The sequence below is a fragment of the Centrocercus urophasianus genome, unplaced genomic scaffold (assembly GCF_019232065.1).
Source record: "Centrocercus urophasianus isolate 14NV4802_14NV808 unplaced genomic scaffold, USGS_Curo_1.0 seq_17, whole genome shotgun sequence".
NCBI classification, from domain to species: Eukaryota; Metazoa; Chordata; class Aves; order Galliformes; family Phasianidae; genus Centrocercus; species Centrocercus urophasianus.
Genome location: NW_024884722.1, coordinates 16,146,734 through 16,167,128, shown reverse-complemented (window position 1 = coordinate 16,167,128; position 20,395 = coordinate 16,146,734). Strand labels below are relative to the sequence as shown.

At 42.0% G+C, this 20,395-nt stretch overlaps 1 protein-coding gene across 1 annotated transcript; it reads left to right on the top strand.

Moving 5' to 3' along the window:
• Positions 1-1,766: 1,766 nt before the first annotated feature.
• On the top strand, positions 1,767-14,825 carry FAS (Fas cell surface death receptor). The gene is given in 10 exon segments (XM_042818656.1): positions 1,767-1,829; positions 1,831-1,887; positions 7,834-8,002; positions 8,598-8,729; positions 11,430-11,538; positions 11,973-12,037; positions 12,347-12,430; positions 12,583-12,647; positions 13,129-13,153; positions 13,942-14,825. Coding segments are annotated over 10 exon segments (1,185 nt in total). The 3' UTR covers positions 14,358-14,825.
• The last annotated feature ends 5,570 nt before the right edge of the window (positions 14,826-20,395 follow it).

Here is a 20,395-nt window from a genome sequence, read left to right as displayed (position 1 = left end):
GTGGTAATGATTTTAAACTAAAGGAGTGGAGATTTAGGTCAGATGTCAAGGGAAACTTCTCACTGAGAGGGTGATGAGGTGCTGGTGTGGGCTGCCCAGAGAGCAGTGTATGCCCCATTCCAGGAGGTGTTCAAGGCCAGGTTGGATGGGGCCCTGGGCATCCCGATCTAGTGCTTGATCTAAAGTCGACAACCTGGCCAAGCAAGAGGTTGGAACTTGACGATCTTGAGGTCTCTTCTAGCCTAAGCTGTTCTATGATCTCATACTTTTGCACAGAACTCAGCTGACACATGAATTAAACCTCAGATGGTGGGTAAGTAAGAAATACATTCAAAGCCGCCACTTCTGCCAGCCTAAAAGTGATGCTACAGCCCAAAAAGGAGCACAAAGTTGGGCACAGCAAAGCAGTGCTTTCATAAGAATAACCAATCAACAAACAAAACCCCTCCAAACACACTGCTCTCTCTTGGTTTGCGTCTATTACACAAGGAAACTCCAAACAGCTACAGTTACCAGCCAGAAGGCACAACTCCAAGTCATGGGTAGTCACTCTCATTTTCACAAGAAGGTGGCGGCTTCTGAAAGATCTCTTAGAGCTAACTACCAAGAAAAAAACACTCCACCGCAAAACTGATCTGCACACGCTCTCAGTTACACCTCCTGGGGGGCAGGGAGGAATGCAAACGACTTGTACCAAATAGACGTTCCTTACATTACTAGAAGATATGCAGTGGTTAGGGCAAGGGGAATACCTTGGTGTTGTTAAATGCTAAGCAATGCTTGGTGAGGACCCAGTTGTGTTAGATTTTGTTTACTGGACAAACCACAATCCTGTAAGTGATGCATTTGGAAATAACACTGTTGCAGTGCAATGTGCAGAGCCAGGCAACACTGTTTGCAGTAACCTCTTTACCCTTATGCAAACTTCCGCTAAAATAAACAGCCCTGAGTGCATACCAGTCTGGGTTTGGTCTGTAGGAATGACAGGCCCATAGCAAAGGTACCACACCAAGGAGGGCTGTTACATCCCAGCTTCTCTCCGTACTGCCAGTCGGAAGGAAAAGAGCTGATTGCTGTGGGATACTCCAGAGGCAGCACCTCCAAAAACTGTATCACTGCTGCAATTTGTTCTGTCCGGAAGTGGTCAAAAACCTAAAATATTTTATACAGCAGCTTTTTATCTTTTTTTTTTTCTCTTTTTTTTCTTTTTTTTTTCTTTTTTTTTAATGATACACTGAACTCAGTCATCTGCAAACATGGCAGCTAGGAGACAAACCAATAGAAATCTGAAGAGGTGAGTCATAAACTACTGAAAAATGGAGTTTAAAATGAAAACGCCAGCTCAATTACAACCTTCGAAAGGCAGCAGCATCACCTCGAAGATCAAAAGATGCATTGGTAACTGTTACTGTCATGTCAATCCTAACACAGCTAAGGAGGCCGCTGTTACATAGGAACTCTGAACCATTAAAAGTCTGTAGGAAAAACAGAAAACCACTGAAAATAGCTTTGAAGTCACAGAAATCCTTCCAACGAGACAGCACAAGAAAGCACAACGCACTTAACTCTGTCCAAACATCTGCTGCACTTCTGAGGATTCAGGATGGAATCTCACCCTGCCCCACGCTGCCCATACCAGTACCACACAGTGAGAGCACAGCACATCCGCTACCCAGGGCTGGCTCCGGGCTGCGGCAGCCAGGACCGTCACACACCCGCGCTGTGCAGGAATACCCTGAGGGGCCGGGCCGGGGCGGGCTGGAGCGATGTTTACCAACATGGGAGGAGCCGGACTCGGGCAGAAGCCCGGCGGCTTTCGTTTTGCAGGCGGGTTGCGAGACGGCGCTGCGCGGGGACATGGCTCGGGGACTCTTTCATCTGCTCCTCGTAAGTGGCCGCCTAGCAGCGGGGTGCCGGCATGGGACGTAGGAAGCTGCGGTAGCGGTGCCGAAAGCGCTGCCCGGCCGCCAAACAAAGAAACTCGTTCTATTTTCCTGGGGAACTCATGTAATTAATTCAGGTTCAGACTCGTAGCTATGTTACACTCACCGCGTAGGGCGGCGGGCGCTGAGGAACAGCGGTGGGAAGGAGGGGACGGGTGCCGGTGGGGCTGCTGTCCGTGGCGACGCTGCGGGGCGCGTACCGTCACGGTGAGGGGGCACGGCGGGCCGGGCCGGGAGGGCAGCGCGGAGGAACCGGCTGCGACGGAGGAGCTGCTGGTGGTGACCAGCGGTGAGCCCAGAAAATCTGGAGACGTTGAACGTAGCACCCTGGGCCGAGGCACTTACTGGAAAGCTGGGCAGGGCATTTCTTTCTTGCGTGAATCATTGCCCCGTGCAGAGTACACGTCTTGGTACCCTGAGGGCACGGGTCAGCCGCCTACGTTTATTACTACCGATGGAGATAACTTCACACCCATTTTGCCACATGGAGGTGGTTCAGCACCCGCAGCAGGGGAAGCCTGTAGGAGCATTAGACCTGAGGGCTGGGGAGAGCTGGACGCTGGCTGCAGCTGCGCCCAGCGGGGGGACGGCGGGGAGGCGGCCTGAGACAGCCAGCCCTGTGCCATGGCAGAGCTGCACCTGTCCATCCCAGTGGACACGGCATGCGTCACTGCCCCCGCCTGGCCCTCGCCCCTTGGAACGTGCTGGGATTCACACTCAATCTATTTGTACTGTTGTTGTGCTCCCTCTGAATATGAGTTGCCTTGGGTTTGGCAGGTGTGAAAGTTAGAAACAGTACAGATATGATTTAGTATACAACAGGTAGTAAACAAAAGGATTTATAGCGTGATTTTAAGGTTCTATGCACACCCTTGCACAAAGTGTAAGTAAATACAAAGAGCTGCTGACGAAGCATGCGTTATCTCTTGCTATATAGGCAGCAAACAAGCGGCAGAAACGTATACAGGCAGAATTGGCCTCGCTCAGTGTCTTAGAGCTATTCAGAACAGAAATCAAGATTTAAAAAAAAAATACATTCTCTTACCACACAGCTTCCGGAGTAGAAAGATGATTCTTATTCTTACTTTCCGATTGTTTCCAAACAGCACTCCTACATGCATTCTATTAAAAATATATATACATTTTTATTAGCATGTGGTTCCACTACTTATAAATCAGTAAGTCTGACAAATGTTTGACCTACTAACTTGATTAAACCAGAATGTGAAAGGAGTCTGCTGAATTAAACGTCAATTTTGCAAACAACCCTCTGCTGCGCTAAAGTAAAAGCAGTTGCAAGGATACTAATGCAAAACAGCAACGAGACCCACAAAACTAGAAAACATCTAACTTCACCCTAATTCAAAAACCACATATTATTCAGAGATGCACTCCAGAGAGGAATAAGCCATCTCGCGAAATGTTATCTAAATATTTGGTAATGATTTATACAATTATTTACAAAGCAGGCAGTCTTCTGGGAGGTTAGAAGATATGCCTTTGAAAACAGTGCCACACAGCTGTACTGACCCCTCTTTCTTGCTTTGCACAGGATCAATACAAATATTTAAATGTATGCATATAAGCAGCCATAAAATCATAGGATGACCCCGGAAACAACTGAAAAGTGTAAGCATTTACACTTTGGCCACAGTATCACAAAGTGAAATGGTAGCTATTACTACCTTCCAACTTTCTTAAAGTCGGTAGTGTACAGTGCTCCTAAAAAAAGAAAAATTAACAAACAACCAAACTACCCCCATCCCCAAATATGTTGCTGTGATTGGCACGTGAGACAACTGAGATGTGAAATAGTAATGGATTGAATTTGGATTGCGATTTTAAGACATAGCAGTAACTGAGGGTTGTTGCCATTGCAGGTGCTGAACACATACACTTCAGATTTCAGGAGGTTGGGATGCTTCTATTTGTGGGGAAATACCAACTCCCATTCCTAGGCCTCAGAAAATAAAACTTTCTTGGTTCTCCTCATACAAGGACCTACAACTTGAAGAAATACTACCTTCAGTGCCCACTTTGGTGCTAGCTACCAACTTCTGCATTAGTGGGGGAAAAAAAAAAAAAAAGAGATGGGGGAAAATTGATACTGGAAATACTGGAAGCAGTAATTTTTGTTGTACTGAAAGAACTGAAGCAGAGAATACTTGTAACAGGCACTATATCGTTTCTTACTCTGAAAAAGCATCTTGAAAGGTTTGTGTAAGTGAGACTACTTACAAGGAAAACTGTACTAAAGTGGAGCTAACTCTAGAAATTCAAAGAAATAACAGAAGCAAGTTAAAAAAAAAAAAAGGCTAAGGTTTTTCTTGGCAAAAAAAAGAAAGAAAAAGAGAAAATCCTCAAATCCTCCCTCCCCCTCTTTTCTTTTTTTAACACTTAGAAAGCCCCTGATGACCTCATGCATGTTGCCCCAGGTAATAAACATGGAAGGAAAATAGTCACCAACTTCTGAAAACATCAGCTCTCTCATCTGTAGGCATCTATGGCTTAGGAATGGGGAAAGTGGCTTAATAAAGATCAAAGGTATTATAACAGAAAAAAAGCAGTGACAAATTTTTACTTACAAGGTGAAATATCATAAAGCTTTAAAAAGGCCTGCATGCAAGTAAAAGATTCATGCACTTCCATAATGATCTTACAGCCCCACAAGGTGTGTCTGCTGAAAGGTTTCCAGTCAAGGAAGTTGACCCATTATGAAGAACACTTGGATACAGGAAGAATCTGAGGACTGAGAGTTACAATACCACAAGTTTTCAAGGGAACTGTAACTCTTGTCATTGCTTTGGGAACATAGATGGAGACAGATCTTCTATCTCTCATGCTGTTGCAGAAAGCATTTTGGAGGAAGGAAAAGAGGAGAGGGAGAAGATAAAGGTCTCTCAAATTCCTATGCAATGCAGAAAGAGCAAAACCAAAAAATTTAGGCCCATGCAATAATTCTTATGGAACCTGTTAAGATCAGATCTCCCTGTTGACTGCTCAGTTCAGTCAATTTTTAGATATGAAAACTGTTTTTTAGTTTAGGATGAGTAGAACAAAGCATTTGTGAATCATTTTAGACTGAAAATACACAGCCTCTATTTGAACATACACATCATAAAAAAGCACCTTTCACCCCTGCCTCTCTGAAACCCCCTAAAACACTTCCTTTCTGCTGGCTGCACTCACTGCTCAGCAGCAGCAAGAAAAAGAATTAAGCTGTGCTCTGAATGCTAAACAACAGTTCAACACTTATAGAGCAAGTGAAGTTATCTTCATAGAGTGCAAAACCAGGAGGAAAAAAAATTCAAAATAAAAATGTTACTTGGAAAACTAAAATCCTCTAACTTCTGTCATTGTTCCTTATGCAGGAAGGCCCCTGCAAGCAAAAGCTATGTAGGTGTTGGGTGCTGCTTAAAGTCAGGTTCTGAGAAGTGATCCCCACTTCTTGTAAGTGTACCAGGAAGTTCATCTCTGCAAGTGACAGTGGCGGGCTTCTATCAAAAAAAAAAAAAGCAAATTTCTGCCTCTCCCCACTCTATCAGCTTAGTTCGTCTATATAAAAATGCAAAATTGAGTTTTGCTTGGCAGAAGTATGTCCATGCCTGCACTGTGATTGCAGTGGTTCAGTAAACCCTGAAAACAACTCTACTAACTTTAACTGATAGTAGTCATTTAGAAAGAAGTTTCCTTCTTTCATTTTATCCCATTTCCTACATGATTCTCTCTACGTTTTCTTTCACGGCACACATCCTGTTCTTTGCCAGTATCATTCAGTTCTTCTGAGAGAAGAACTGAACAATAAACCTGAGATGTTTATAGATGTGTTAGGGATGCCGTAGGGCTATAGTAATCTTCACTCTCCATTAGTGTGGCTTGGGGTTGTCCTCTTATTCCCCAAAAACCACAACTGCTGCTTCACAGCTCTAACGTGGGAGATTTGAGTGCCTAAAGCACGATAGTGGCTGCTCCCCAGCAGGCATATTACATAGCCAGGCAACAGGCGAGGGCAGATGAGGAGGAAGGAACTGCTTGGTGCTATGGTGGAGCAGAGAGTTCTGAGATGCAAGTGGGTACATCCAGGAATTGGCTACATGCTCAGGACTGGTACTGCTACTCATCACTGCTGAGTCACAATATCTCCATCAGAGAGGAGAGAACCAGCTACTTCGCCACTGACTTCCTCATGCTGCAAACACTGCTCACATCTGTCTTCTACGTGCACAAATGGGGGCTGAAAGCCTGGTGCCATTGAATTTTCTGGAGCTGGCTTCCACAGAGCTGCCAGGGCCTCCAGATCCAAATTCCCTGCACCATTTTCTTTCACAAATGGATGCTCTTGATCCAGCTCAACAAACAGTGCACCCACCAGTTCCCTCAGCCCAACTCCAGATTTGGCAGAGGAGTAGAGACAAGGGGCTCTGTCTTCATCCATGGGAAGCCAAACCAGGCTGATGGCAGGCAGCGGTGGTCACCCCTGGAAGGCTGCCCTTGAGGCCTGGCCCCCAGAGGCAGCAGCATGTAGAGCAGCACACTCCACCACCACCTGACAGAAAACAGGCACTGCGCTGCAGGGAGAGAGACCTGCTTTTTGGTAACTGCCTTCTGATTGGACTTTCTATCCCAGCTGTTAGACTGATCTCCCAGGCAAAAGGAAAACAAATCACATGTGGCACAGCAGTTTGAGAGTTTCTGTAAAAGTTTACTTGGTAAACAACTTTGCATGCAGTTTCTGAGAAGCATGTCCTGAAAGCTTAGGCACCAAAGTCAGAGTGCTGAACAAGAAAAGTCATGCACCCAGCTCAAGCATTCAGTTAGTTTTTTGGCTGCTGAAACCCCTCCTCCAGGTGCAAACAAAGGCCTTCCTAAGTTCCATCTAGGAGCTGATGGATATACATTTTGAAACAGATGAGTATTAGGAAAAGGTTCCTGTCTGTGAATAGCCTTGGAGGATCAATAGAAGTGGCTACTTGTAGAAGTCTCCAGTCAGTGTACTGATTACTTCTGCTCATCAGCTACAGATAATGCTTCCTAGATATCAGAAGCCAGTCTGAAATCCAACTCCCTTTTCCAGTAAGTTCATGATGTACACTTTTTTGCATCTAACTGAAGTAAAAGTGTTGAAGCAGTTTCACACAAAACCACGAGGATTACATGAATTAGCCACTAAATATCATCCTCTGGCAGACAAAATCAACAAACCCAGGCATTATGCAGTTTTACTTGAGGATGCATTCAAAGAAATGGAATAGGGTGTAAATTAGAATGGAGAATGAGACTTCTTTAGGACTGTATAAACATCATCTGCTGAGGAGAAAAAGGAGTTGAATTGGAAAGCAAAGTAAGAATAAGATCAATTTAGAAATCAGGTATTTGGGGTGATATTAAAGCACAATTATTATTTTTTTTCTTTAGAGAATTATTAACATTCAGTTTGCAAGCAACACTACAGTAACAAAAACATAAAATATACCATTTGAAATAAGGATATTCTGTAAGGAAGAATGTTACCAATGACTCAGAAAAATAAGATTATGGAACAGTGATGTGATGCACAGAATGCTCTTCAAGAAAATAATGGGAGTTTCTTTGCTTTGCACCATAACTAGGCATATGAGGTTATCTTTTACATCTCAAATGTATGGGCCTGTTCTCAAGCATTAATTTTCAAACAATCAGTGCCTGCAATGGTAGAGATGATAGCATTAAATCTGATATGTCTTCTCATTTTCCATTAACTCTTCTGACCTAATAGACAACTTTAGTAAGGGGGTGAGTATCAACATCTTTAGCAATGGAATAAGAGTGCTGATGTAGCTCTGTGCTAGCAGTAACATGCACCCACAGTCCTTGGTAATTTCCTATATAATTTGCTGTTCTTCTCTCCTAGGTGGTTGCGTTAGTTATGGAAACACATTGCAAAAATGATACAGAGATTCCCATACACACAGCACACAATAAATCTGTTACAAGGAAGAGAAACATTGCTAAGCAAGAGATTATCTGTGCAGAGGAGGAGTACATTTTAAATGATCAGTGCTGCAAGAAATGTAGACATGGTGAGTATCATTGTAAGACTGTGCTGAAAAGTCTTAAAAGTAGAAACCACAACACATGCAGATGCTTTCTTCTGGGATTAGCTCAGTTATGGTCTTCTGGATGCACTTCATTCTAGCTGCATCTTTCTCTATTGCAGGACTTCAACACATCAAAAGCATTTCTTGATTCAGTGCACCTGTAGCTTTTCACTACAGATCACACATCAAATGCTTGCTGCAAATAATAATAATAGTCTCACGTTACTTACACAGCTTTAAAAGAGGTTAAAAAACTGCAAAAATGGGGTTTTGCCAACAAGATACTCTATATATTCATGGGTTTTCTAATTTTGCATGCACAGTTTTGTTCGGTGTGTTTTCTTTCTCTCCTGGATTGGAGAAGGGGGGCCCCCCCCCCCCAGAGAGGTGGAAATAATCTCTTACAAACACTGCCCTCCTGAAGAGAATACATGTATGCATAACGAATATGGATTCTATCTGTATTTGTAAACTGAAAGGTATTAGAGATTAAAAAGAAGTCTGATAGGTCTCAAAGCTGATGGCCTTTGTCCAAAGGTATTACATATGTTTTTCTTGTTTCTCTGTCTTTCTGCAGGTCATGTCAAAAGTACTGAGTGCCCAAACACTCTAGCACATTGTGTACCATGCAAATCTGGAGAGGAGTACATGGATCATATCAATGATTTGGACAAGTGTATGAGATGTCGTTCATGTGACATAGCACTTGGTATGTCTATAGAAACAACAACTCTGTTTAGAGGCAGGATTCAATTGAAAGATCTCTTCAATCCCCAAGTAACAGGTAGCATATAGATCAAAACGTTTTGCAAGTTCGACACGGAGAAGTTTATGACAAAGTCTTAAATTTATCCTCTGGTTTCTTTTCTAAGCACAGAGTAGGAAGAGGAACAAGGTAAGTTGCCCCATTATTTATTCTTATATCTGTCTTTGCTCAGTCAGGAAGCATTTGGAGAGCAACATCCCATCTCTTCCACACTTGCCTCTGCAGTGCCTTTCTTCACACAGAGGCAGGAAATCCAACTGTCCTGAGGCACTCTGATGTTGCTAGTTTGATTTACAGCAGTTAATGCTTATGCACTAACCTCAACTTTGAGTTATGATATATTCTTATTAAATTGTCTTACAAGCACTGTATTATTTTCTGAGCTATAGTGAGGGACTCTACAGATGATGATTTTATTTTATGTAGTAGTCCACTTGTTAGAAGCATGACAAATATCTTTACCCAGTAACTTCACTGATAATAATGTAGGGAAAAAAAAAAAAAAAAAAAGACTGACAGGATACCGCACCTTATTCCCTCCATCAATCTTAAGATGCAGATAGCTTCTGAGTTCTCAGAGGTCATGTATCCCCAGAAGAGTGTGTTTATCTTTAACTGCCCTCTAAGTACATAGAATTATAGAATCACTCAAGTTGGAAAAGACCATTCATTGAGTTCATTGAGTCCAACTGCAACCAACCATACTACCCTAACTCTAGCAACCCTCTGCTAAATCATGTCCCTGAGCACCACATCCAAACAGTTTTTAAACACATCCAGGGATGGTTACTCAACCACCTCCCTGGGTGGTTGGCACAAAAAAAAACCATGTTGGTAGTAGTTTTGAAGTGATGGTGGAAAAGTGAAATAGAATATAAAAATCAATTCAATTCTGAGCATGGGCTTCTCTTCTCAAAAAAAAAAAAAAAAAAAAAAAAAGAAAAAACCCACCCAATACAGAGTGGTTAGAGTCAGTGAAGGAAAGTTGCTCTCTCCTCTTCATTCTCTGTTTTAAAAGGAATGTTGTAAGAAGTAGAGAAGGGAGCATTCCCAGTGATTTTCTTTGCAGTCTTTCACATAATTAATATTATCTGAAATTTCTGGAGCTGATAGAGTGATGCTTTTTATACATTCAATATACAGCATGGAATACAGGATCAAATCATTACACTATACGGCTTGCTCTCCTGTGTCAGACAAGCAGTCACCCCCCCCAGTATTCATCAGGCAAGAGATGCTATTCACAGAATCACAGAATCACCAAGGTTGGAAAAGACCCACAGGATCACCCAGTCCAACCATCCACTTATCACCAATAGTTCTTACTAAACCATGTCCCTTGACACAACGTCCAAACATTCCTTGAACACCTCCAGGGTCAGTCACCTGCTCCTGGTGACAACACTGTTTCTGATGCAAGCCAGGATGCCACTGGCCTTCTTGGCCACCAGGGAACACTTCTGGCTCATGTTCAGCCAAACATCAATCAATACCCCCAGAGTAGAAATACACAAACCTAATTTCTGTGTTCTAATTCCTGCAAAGGCTGCTAGCATTCACAGTTGCGGAAGAGGATGTTTGAAGGTCCATCTCTACCTACGTAATTTCCTATCTATTAATGAGCCCTTTGTGTATTTATCTGCTGGTCTCACCAAGTCTCAAAAATCCAGTGACAGTCATATATATATATATTTGAATTCATAAAACACATCTCCCTGCCAGCTTCACCAGGTTTCTGGTATAGCTGGATTCAGGGAAGGATAGTTCTGCATTCATCACATCAAAAATCCAGATTGGTAAGCAGGGAGACAGTTTTTAATTCCAATGCAGTGGAAGGATGGCTAGTCACATTATCTCATGGAAAATAATGTTGAAGAGAAGTTAGTTAGAAAGTGCTAGGCAGGAGGAAGGCTACCACTTAAGCTCCTAGAGGACCATTCTTAGGATCACTTATGTTTTGTGTCTTCATGAATGGTTTCAGCATTGGTTTCACAGTAATCAATTTTTAGAAATAACATGGTTTCCTGTTATAGGAGGACACTGAATATGGTAACTCAAAAGTTCCCTTCATATCAAAGAAAATAGCTTCCACAGTAAATAGATCTACTTACAATATTTTAAAATGCAAAAATACTTCTTTTGAGATGGAAATCATCTCTTCATACACATTGAGGCCAAGAAAAAAATAAACTTTTGGTTTGAAACTTATGCAGGGAACATGTTAGATAGAGGGAGTAGAATTCCTCACTACTGAAGGTTCTCAGGAAGAGATAAAACCTGTCTGACAGACAGACAACCAGGAGGGTTATGTGATATCTTTTAGTTCTTTCTGGCTTTATGCCTTTTTCCTATGGGGAGAAAAAAACAACAAACAACAACAACAAAACTGACAACACATGGCAATGCCAAATGAGTCCTTTACTGTGTGATCAGCTTTTTGAGCTCTTAGCCAGCAGAGGTCTCTTTGCCATCTTGGTGTTTCCAGTACTCTCAAAGCAAGGCTCATCATAAAAGCTACGTTGTTGTTATTAAGTGCTGCCAGCACCAGCAGTGGTGGTGCTAAAGACATGCAGGTCTGAGGACAAGAGCTTGTAAGCAAAGAATTGTGTTTTCAAACTAACGAACTTTAAGAATTCATTTTAGGTTGGAAGGTTGTAAAGAACTGTACCCCAACAGAGAATACAGAATGCTCCTGTGCAAAGAACCATTATTGCAATCCTCCTCAATGTGAACACTGCGAGTCATGTACCGTGTAAGTGGATGCCTTCATTGTTAAATATGACACTGTTAAGATCATGTTACCACACTTTTTTTCCAGTCAGTTTCAAGACAGAGGCTATGATAATATATAAGCTAAGAGAAAACAGACTAGCTTTGCTTTGCACTTAGCATATTCAGCTGGCTTTGCTCAGTGTAATTAATTAGAATGTATGCAGAAAAACATAAATACTCTTCAAAACTTCTAATTAAGCATCTAAGCTTTCCTGTTGCTTTTGCATTATCTACTGTTATGTCATTTCCATACTTTCTCCCATACTGTTTTTCATACTTGTTAAGTTCCGAAGTCTAGCATCCTGGTGTATGACACCATCGGCTGATTAGAAAGCAATAGAAGATTGTGATTTGCTCTCTTAGGCAATTTATAAAGAGAGAAACAAATTCCAAAGTCATTTATATTTTCTGCAGATGTGAAAATGGCCTAGTTGAAAAGGAATGCACTTCAACTTCAGACACTGTGTGCAGAATGCAAGGTACCATCTTAAAACCTAGTATGGACTACCATCTGCTATATTTTGAGAGGCTATTGGAATTGTACTGTGTCCTGCACAGTGCCCCATAGCCATTCCTAACACTATCTGCTGGGCCTTGTACTGACTTATGGACCATGACTGCTCTTTTGATCACAGTGGAGATGGGGTGGCTCAAGTGCTACCTTCTGCTATTTGGAGAGAGTAGAAGGGTGCCTATAATCTGATGAAATCTTGTTAAATTTTTCAAGTGTGTTGCTGTATTGCACTGCTCGGCCTAGCTTTACTGTAATGTTTCCAATGTTCCAACAGAAGCAGGAATGCCACCTTGGGGCACCGCATTAATTGCCATATTTGTGATAGCATTAGCAGCCGCAGCAGGATTCATATTCTACCGTAAGTGATTCCCTGTTCCTTGTTACTGCCATACTCTGAATAAGATATTCAGCTGCTTACTCAGATGTAATTTTATGTTTTTGGAGTCCAGAGAAATACATTGCCCTGGATTATTAAAATGTTTTTTTTTTTGTTTTGTTTTATTGTTGTAGGTAAGAGAAAACGGGAGAATATTATTACCCAAGGTAACACAGCCACTGGTAGAGACAGTTCTGATGTAAGTACTATTGCTTAGATCAGATAAAATTCAGCTTGGCGTGGGGAACTTTGCTCCATTTAAATTACTGTGGGATTGCCCAAGTGTGTGCATGCCTCTCTTCTACGACGTCAGTGAAGTAAATTTCACTGTGAGGAATCTTGGCAGAAGCAAAAGAAACTCCATATCATTTCTTCAGGATTTGCTGGTGCACCCAGTTACATGACCAAGATCAGAAGTTCATAAATCATCACACCTCCACTGAATTGATATCCTATCCCTGTGCATATTTTTATTCAATAGCAATTGTGAGGTGACTCCCCAAGCTTACTCAAGTGAAAAGAGGGGTCCAGTCTGATTCCATATCTCATAAAATAGAAGAATCACAGAGAAAGCTAAAAGAAAATTTCAGAAGTGTTATGACAACTATTTATTCTGTTATATGGGGTTGGCCTTTTATAAAACATTTTTGCACTCATTTCTTGCTTGCTTCTCTTTACAGGAGACTTTAACACTCGTATCTATAGGTAAGAGACAAGTTGTTTCTCAAACTTCAGTAAAATAAAAATGCAGACATAAACTCTATTATACTAAAGAAAGGGTATTTTTCTGTATAGACTGCCACTTTGTAGAGCTGTCACTCTGGCACAACTGTGAACACTTATAGAAATGCCAGGTCATAATGTGCTTAAGGCATTTAGTGGTGCCACTAAACTTTTGCCTGAGGAGGAGTTGTTGTTGTTTAGGAAGCAACTACTGATTGACAGCAGGTAAATTTCTATTCTGTATATGGTACAGACACTAGGAGGCAGCAAGCTGGATTTCTGGAATCACAGATAATTCTAATAATTGAGCAGCCCTGCAGCCAGCAATGGAATCACAGAAACCTATCTTAGCACAGGACCTATCTTATGTTCATGAGCAAAAACACAGTGGTAACACTCAACAGGAGAACAATACAAGCTCTGAGACAACGTAATAATAAAAGACCTGTCTTGCTCTTTTATCTGCTATTTTGAACAAAACAGGTAAATGAGGAATGACAAGGCTTTGTAGTGGTTACATATGATGAAGGGGTTACAGAGGAAACAGGTTCTAGTTCAGGTGCCAGAAGGCAATAGTTACTTAGTACAGAATCAAATTGAAAACATATGGAGTCATGAATATCTGAATCTCGATCTGTTTTAAATAGAAGTATTAGCTCTGAATATAGATGATAAGGAAAAAAAAAAAAAAAAAAAAAAAAAAAAAGGGCACACAAAGCCAACAAACAGATGTCAGTGTCCAGGGCATTCATTTCTTTTCATGTTTCTAGATGATGAGCTGAGCCGCCATATCCCTGACATCGTGAGGGAGATGACGCTAGATGAAGTCAAGACATTTGTTCGTCATCACGGGCTTTCAGAACCTACCATAGATGAAATTATCCAGGATAACTTCAATAACACATCTGAACAGAAGATTAAGCTCTTTCAGAAATGGCACCAAATGCATGGGATAAGAGGAGCCCACGGAGCCCTAATAAGCAGCCTGAGAGATTTAAAAATGCGTGCACTAGCTGATAAAATTGAGGAAAAACTGAAGGCAGCTGTTTCAAGCCACCAGGAAAGGAGGGAGTCTTATAATGATAAAACTATGCAAAGCAATTCCTACAGTCAGGAAGGTGGAAAATCTTATCACGATAATGCTGAAATAAGTAAAACCTACCCTGAGAGTTTGGAAGAAACATAGCATAGAATTATATTAAAATTATTTCTGACTGAATTAGTATTTTTTACTACTACAAATAACAAAGCTTCTGAAAGCCATTTTGTTGGCAGCTCAGGGAGTTTTTCAGGGTACTTATAACACGAAGAATAGTTTGGATTTTTGTAAAGGTATGTTTCCCTTAAAAAGAAGTCTTAACTGTTTATTTTGATTGTTAAAAACAGGACAGATTTATGGCTTATTAAAGGTAACAATAGAAGAGTTCAGCCATAGGACTTGCTACAAAAAGAACAAAGTAGTCACTGGCAGAAAGGTTTAACTCAAATGTGGTAGTCCTGAACACTGACTCAATGTAGTGTTTCAATTACATTATAATTATGGGATGTTACATTTTTCAAAGTGAAAAGTCTGATGTTAAAAGTCAATGAAATAAACAAGGAAGAATGATTCAACAACAGCAAAATAATAAACTTTTGTATAATATACCCCTAATTAATTCTAAATATATATATCTTAATCATAGAATGGCTTGGTTTGGAAGGGACCTTTAAGGATCATCTGCCATGGGCAAGGTTGCTAACCACTAGATCAGGCTACCCCAGGAACCTTGTTATAACACCTCCAGGAACTGGGCATCCATAGCTTCTTTGGACCATCTGTTCCAGTGCCTCATCACCCTTTGAGTAAAGAATTTCCCCCTAACATCTAACCTAAATCTCCGCTCTTCTAGTTTAAAAGCATTCCCCCTTGACCTATCACTACCTACCTCTGTAGAAACTCAATCTCACTCCTGCTTATAAGCTTCCTTTAAGTACTGAAAGGCTGCAGTGAGGTGTCCCTGGAACCTTCTCTTCTCAAACCTAAACAAAGCCCAGCTCCCTCCACCTATCTCCACAGGTTAGATGCCATCCTCTGGATCCACTCTAACACCTCCACATTTTTCCTGTGCTGGAGGCCCCAGACCTGGATACAGTACTCCAGATGGGGTCCTCACGTCCTCCCTGATTCAAGTGCAACACCTTGCATTTGTCTTTGTTGAACCTCATTATGCTCATGCAGCCCCACTTTTCAAGCCTGTTCAGGTCCCTCTGGATGGCATCTCTCTCTTCTGTGTCAGCTGTACACAGTATTAGTGTCATCAGCAACTGTGCTGAGAATGCACTTGATTCCATCATCATTGATAAAGGCATTACAGAGCACTGGTCCCAAAATGGAATCCCAGGGGACACCACTTGTGACAGGCCTCCACTTGGACACAGAGCAGCTGAAAAAAACCCTCTGGCTGTAACCATCCAATCAACTCATCATCCACCAAATAGTTCACCCTTCAAATTATTTTCTCTCTAATTTAGAGATGAGGATGTAGTATGGGAAAGCACCTGTGGTTTTATATGTCTATATTTATCTGAATGTATAGATATGTTTTCTTTCTCAAAGCCCTCAGTACTAAGTAAGATTACTTCCTATATTCTCTGCACTGATTACAAGCCTATTTCCACACTAAAAAAAAAAAATACAAAAAAAATATCCCACAAATACAAAACCTTCAAAGAATCAGAAATGAGAGATAGAGTGGCACAACAAAGCGATCGCTACTTTAAGGCAATCTGCACAAACTGTGATGTCTCCATACCCAGATGTGTAGCAGTCAGCACCATGTTTTGAAAAGAATAAAAAAATATAACCGACCAAAATCTTACCTTCCTTTCATCACAGATTCCAAAGGTCTCCTAAATTCAATGATCAATAGCACTGAGCTGCTTTGCAGTGAGGCTTTTCTTACTCATGCACAGACTTACGCTATCATTCAAAATCTTTCAGCAGAAGACCTTACTGGAAAGGTTAGATTTTTTTTTTTTCCACCCAGGACCTTTTTTAGTCCTACCATCCATTCCCTAGAAGGAATTTCTTATTAAGCATCAAGCAAAACACAAGAAAACCTTTCCAAAAGCTGAAGGCTGGGGTCTGTAATCAGGTTCAATTTTTGCCACCTGGCCCTAGGGTGTGGCCAGAGCAGAGTGGGTATACAAGCAGGGAGCCAGGTGCTGGGAATCAACCCCAGTGCAAGGCTGAGTGTCCACAGGTGCAATACGGATGCTCACAAAGTCATGCTGCTGGCAGGGCAGTGTTTAGCCCCTGAAAACAGTTGGGAGTGCAACCACAGTTCTGAGTGTTGTGCTAAGCTAAAATGAAGAATAGGGCTTACATTAGTTTCAATAACTTACAACTTTTCATAAACTAACTTGTCCAATGTCTGAAGGTCACTAACTATTTTGTTGCCAAACCTGGCTTGGCTCTTTCTCAGTTTTCTAACACCACAGAAGTCCATGAGCCTGGAAAACCCTTCAAGCCTGCATTACAGCCTTTTTCCTCTAAATATTCCACTTTTTCTACGTGACCTGATAAGTCAGCTTACCAATACTATACTACCAAATTCCCCACAGTGCTGCTTTTGGGCAACCATAGCTGAACAGTTTAACATATATGCACTTGGACATTTAAGGACTAACTCCACAATGTGGTTAAGGCATTGTGTTGTATAACTGGCTTGTGTCCGTTCTAGCTGTGTACAGATCTGATACTCTGGAACAGTGTGTTACTCATTGCCATGTTTTGATCAGACTCTATGTATAGGAGAATAAACTGTCTGCCTTTTGGAAAAGCAGCACAGCAGTGGTGTAGGCAGTGCTGTAATTGTTTCCTGGGCTGCAGTTATGCAGAAGTACAGCCAAAACAGGAAGGAAGAAATGCTCTATGCTCTGATAGCTCCAATCCTGGTAGGCAGGCTGCTCCCAGTACCACGTCCCACCCAGGAAGACTTACATATAGCTTAAAGGTATGTTGGCATTTGCTTGACTTGAATCTTGGCTTTTCTTGGTTTCTGGCTTCATCTCTCAAAGATGGCATCTGGTCACCAGAAACCAAAGTTCTTAGGACTTTAGTGTCAGTTAATATAACTGGTCTGAATAAGACAGATTTTAAAATGGAAGCAGCAAATCTCATAAACTGTGGCAGTGAAATAGAATGTGGATTCTATCTTTCAATACATTGGAATTCCCCAACCTCAGTAAAATGAGGACGGTTAACTTTAAAAAAGTCCCTGAACAATGAGTCATATTCTCCTTAGGAGACATCTACATGGCTGAAACCAGGCTGCCATGAACTCTAGTAGTCAGCTCACATTCTAATTTTTTTTCTTTACCAGGACATTGTGCAACAAATAAAAGGACTGATAGTATCATGAAGTTGTCTTTTCTAAGCACTGAATATATGTCTACATTGACAAGTGTAAAGCTACCTGTCAAGCTTAAAGAAGTTGGACCAGGGACCAGAAGTGATTTAGTTCTGCTGAGTCACACTAGCACATCCAAATTTCCATTGCCTCCTGCTTCTGGCCTCATTCTCAAATTTGGACTGCAAAAGAAAATATCACTAGTATGGTGCCACCTTTTGCTCTCACCTTTCCTTCTCCAAAAGTCTGCAGCGAGTTTCATGCTGATGAGATGGCAACCACCACAGCTGCTGGCTGAAACTTATTTCTGATATCTTTATCCTGTGCGCTGCAATCTACACACAAGCAATAATTAGCTTCTATCTCCTCAGTAACAACGTTGTGTAAACAGACAGCCATGTAAAATAATACTTTTCAGCTCTGAGGAAAAAGGAAAAAAATAAAAATTAAAATAAAGAAAATGGAAAACAAAACAAAACAAAAAAAGCAACAGAAATGGCATTGACTAATACAGCTGTACAGTTAGTAGAAACCCAGCACCAGAAAAGCAAGTGGAAAGTGAAACAGAAATTTGTCCAGGGAATGAGTTGGCATGTTTTGAAAAAGGGGAAGCTCCCTCTTCAGGAAAGCAAAATTTTGCAAAACACCTGCATTTATTATAGAAGAAAATAAAAATAGAAATAAAAATAAAAAGGAGTGCAAAGCCTGAAGGATGAAGTTCAGTCACCTGCAAACTGAAGGTGCCCCCATGAGAGATGAGTCTACTCAGAAACTCATGCACTCCTAGCAGTGCACACCCAGCCATCGCCTCACCCATGCTGCAAACAGTAGAATGGTTGCTGCAAGCAGACCTGACCTGATGGACAGCAGCGAGATCACAGTGACAGCCTAGCACCAGAAGAAAGCAGGACAGTCCCAGGATGCCTACAAAGACAGCAGTACTGCTGTAATCGCTGTTTTAAAGTCATACTGCAGGCTGCCAGTTCGTGAAAAGGCACAGCGGAGAAATAAAGTGCTTAGGACAGAAACAAAAATGCTTCTTTGCAGCCAATATGACAAGCACACTAAAATGCGAGAGAGCCATAGCTTATTTTCCTGCATGGAGGAGACAGAAGGAATACAACAAAAACAAATTTGGGAGAACAATAAAACTGTGTTGCAAGAAGCTTCAGAACTGGACAGATGTCCATTTTGAGGAAAGATACAAACTTATAACATACAGCCCTCTCTTACTGTTGTTAGGACTTTGATTCTGGACTTGAAAGGGGTGCTTCCATTCCTGCTGTCCCACTGCAAGCAAGCAGAAAAGTGCCCTCTGCATGCATCTGGCCTCCAGCACAGAGCTGTGGCTGAGAACTAAGAGAGATGTGGGAACAATGACAAAACCTAACGCACAAGCAGTATGTTCTGGATAGCTTTTCAGTGGTTTTAGTTCCTTTCCAAACTGAAAGCATGGTTTTTAATGCAGACAGTGCTGGAGGGCTCTTTCCCACAGCTTTAAGCCAAGGCTTCCTGCACCCTCAGTGAACCGGTGACTGTGACAGAGTGCTGTTCTTCATTGAAGGCAGGCACAAAACACTCTGGTGATGGCAGCATTCAGAACAGAGGGCACTGAACAAATCCAGGGAGGAGGCTGATCGAAAGCCAAGGCAGAAGGGAGCCAGAGAGCAGAGCTGGGGGGCAGTGCTTGGCCCCCTGCATAGTGAATCTCATAGCACACCGAGGCCCTCCTTGCATCCTTGTACCCTGAAAAGCAACACATTTCTGATTGCAAACATCTCACCTCTTACATTTGCTTTTTTGGCCTTATATAGGGTGTAGGAAGAAGGAAGACAAGCCAGGAGGTTATGGGTTTGCCTCTGTGATGTGAGAACAACAAATACTTGTGTACTTTATGGAGGGGTGTGACTGGGTTTATAACAAAGAGTGTTCTCTTGTATATAACGGATAGCGGTCACTCAATAGTTGAGTATTTTTGAACCTCTCAATCAAATCTCCTCACATTTGAATTCCTCTAAACTTGGAACTTCCAAAAAGCAGAACTTCCCACCACACCAGAAGGGCAGCGATCGGGGCCTGGTAGGGGCAGCTCAGCAGGTGGCAGCCTGTCACCATACAGTCCATGTATGCCTCTTGCTGGCAGGACACTGCTGTCTCACCCACGGTCTGCAGCAGGGCATGAGGCCTTGGCCTTGCTGTGCAGAGCTAGGCTGGGCTAATTCCAGCTCCTCATGTTCCTCCTGCAGCCACATCCATATCCTGAAGACACATTCCACCAGCATGCCACCTCAATGCCACAGAATGATGCCTACTGGCTTGTCTGGTATGAGGATGGGCACGACCTGGCTCCCTTTCAAGTTGCACAAGCATTAAGAGGCTCAAGGAAGTCCCATGGTGCTATGCCAAGCTCTGCAGCAGCACAGCAATGAGTGGTATCACTAGTTTTAATGTTAACGACACATGGAAAGAAAATGTAATAGTAAAATATTCTGACTGCAAACAGAGCACTCCAAAGCCTGGAATTGGCACTATTAGCGAAGTACGTGCAGCTCTACCTGTGCCAGCATGGATGTGCGCTGCAGTGAAGCCTTAATAATTGTTCACATATAAGCCAGCTCTGAGTCATTCACTCAATCGATGCCTACGCAACATACCATGCAAAGGCTGGTGTTAGCAGCAGCTGAAAAAGTCAAGAGAAGAGGGGACAATTGTCCTGAAATCTGGCTCTCCTAGGAGTAATATTCTTATCATTACAACTAAGTGAAAAAGTAACTAGGGAAGACAGGGAGGAGAAGGGGTGGGCAGTGACAGTTCGGAAGAACTTGCTTAT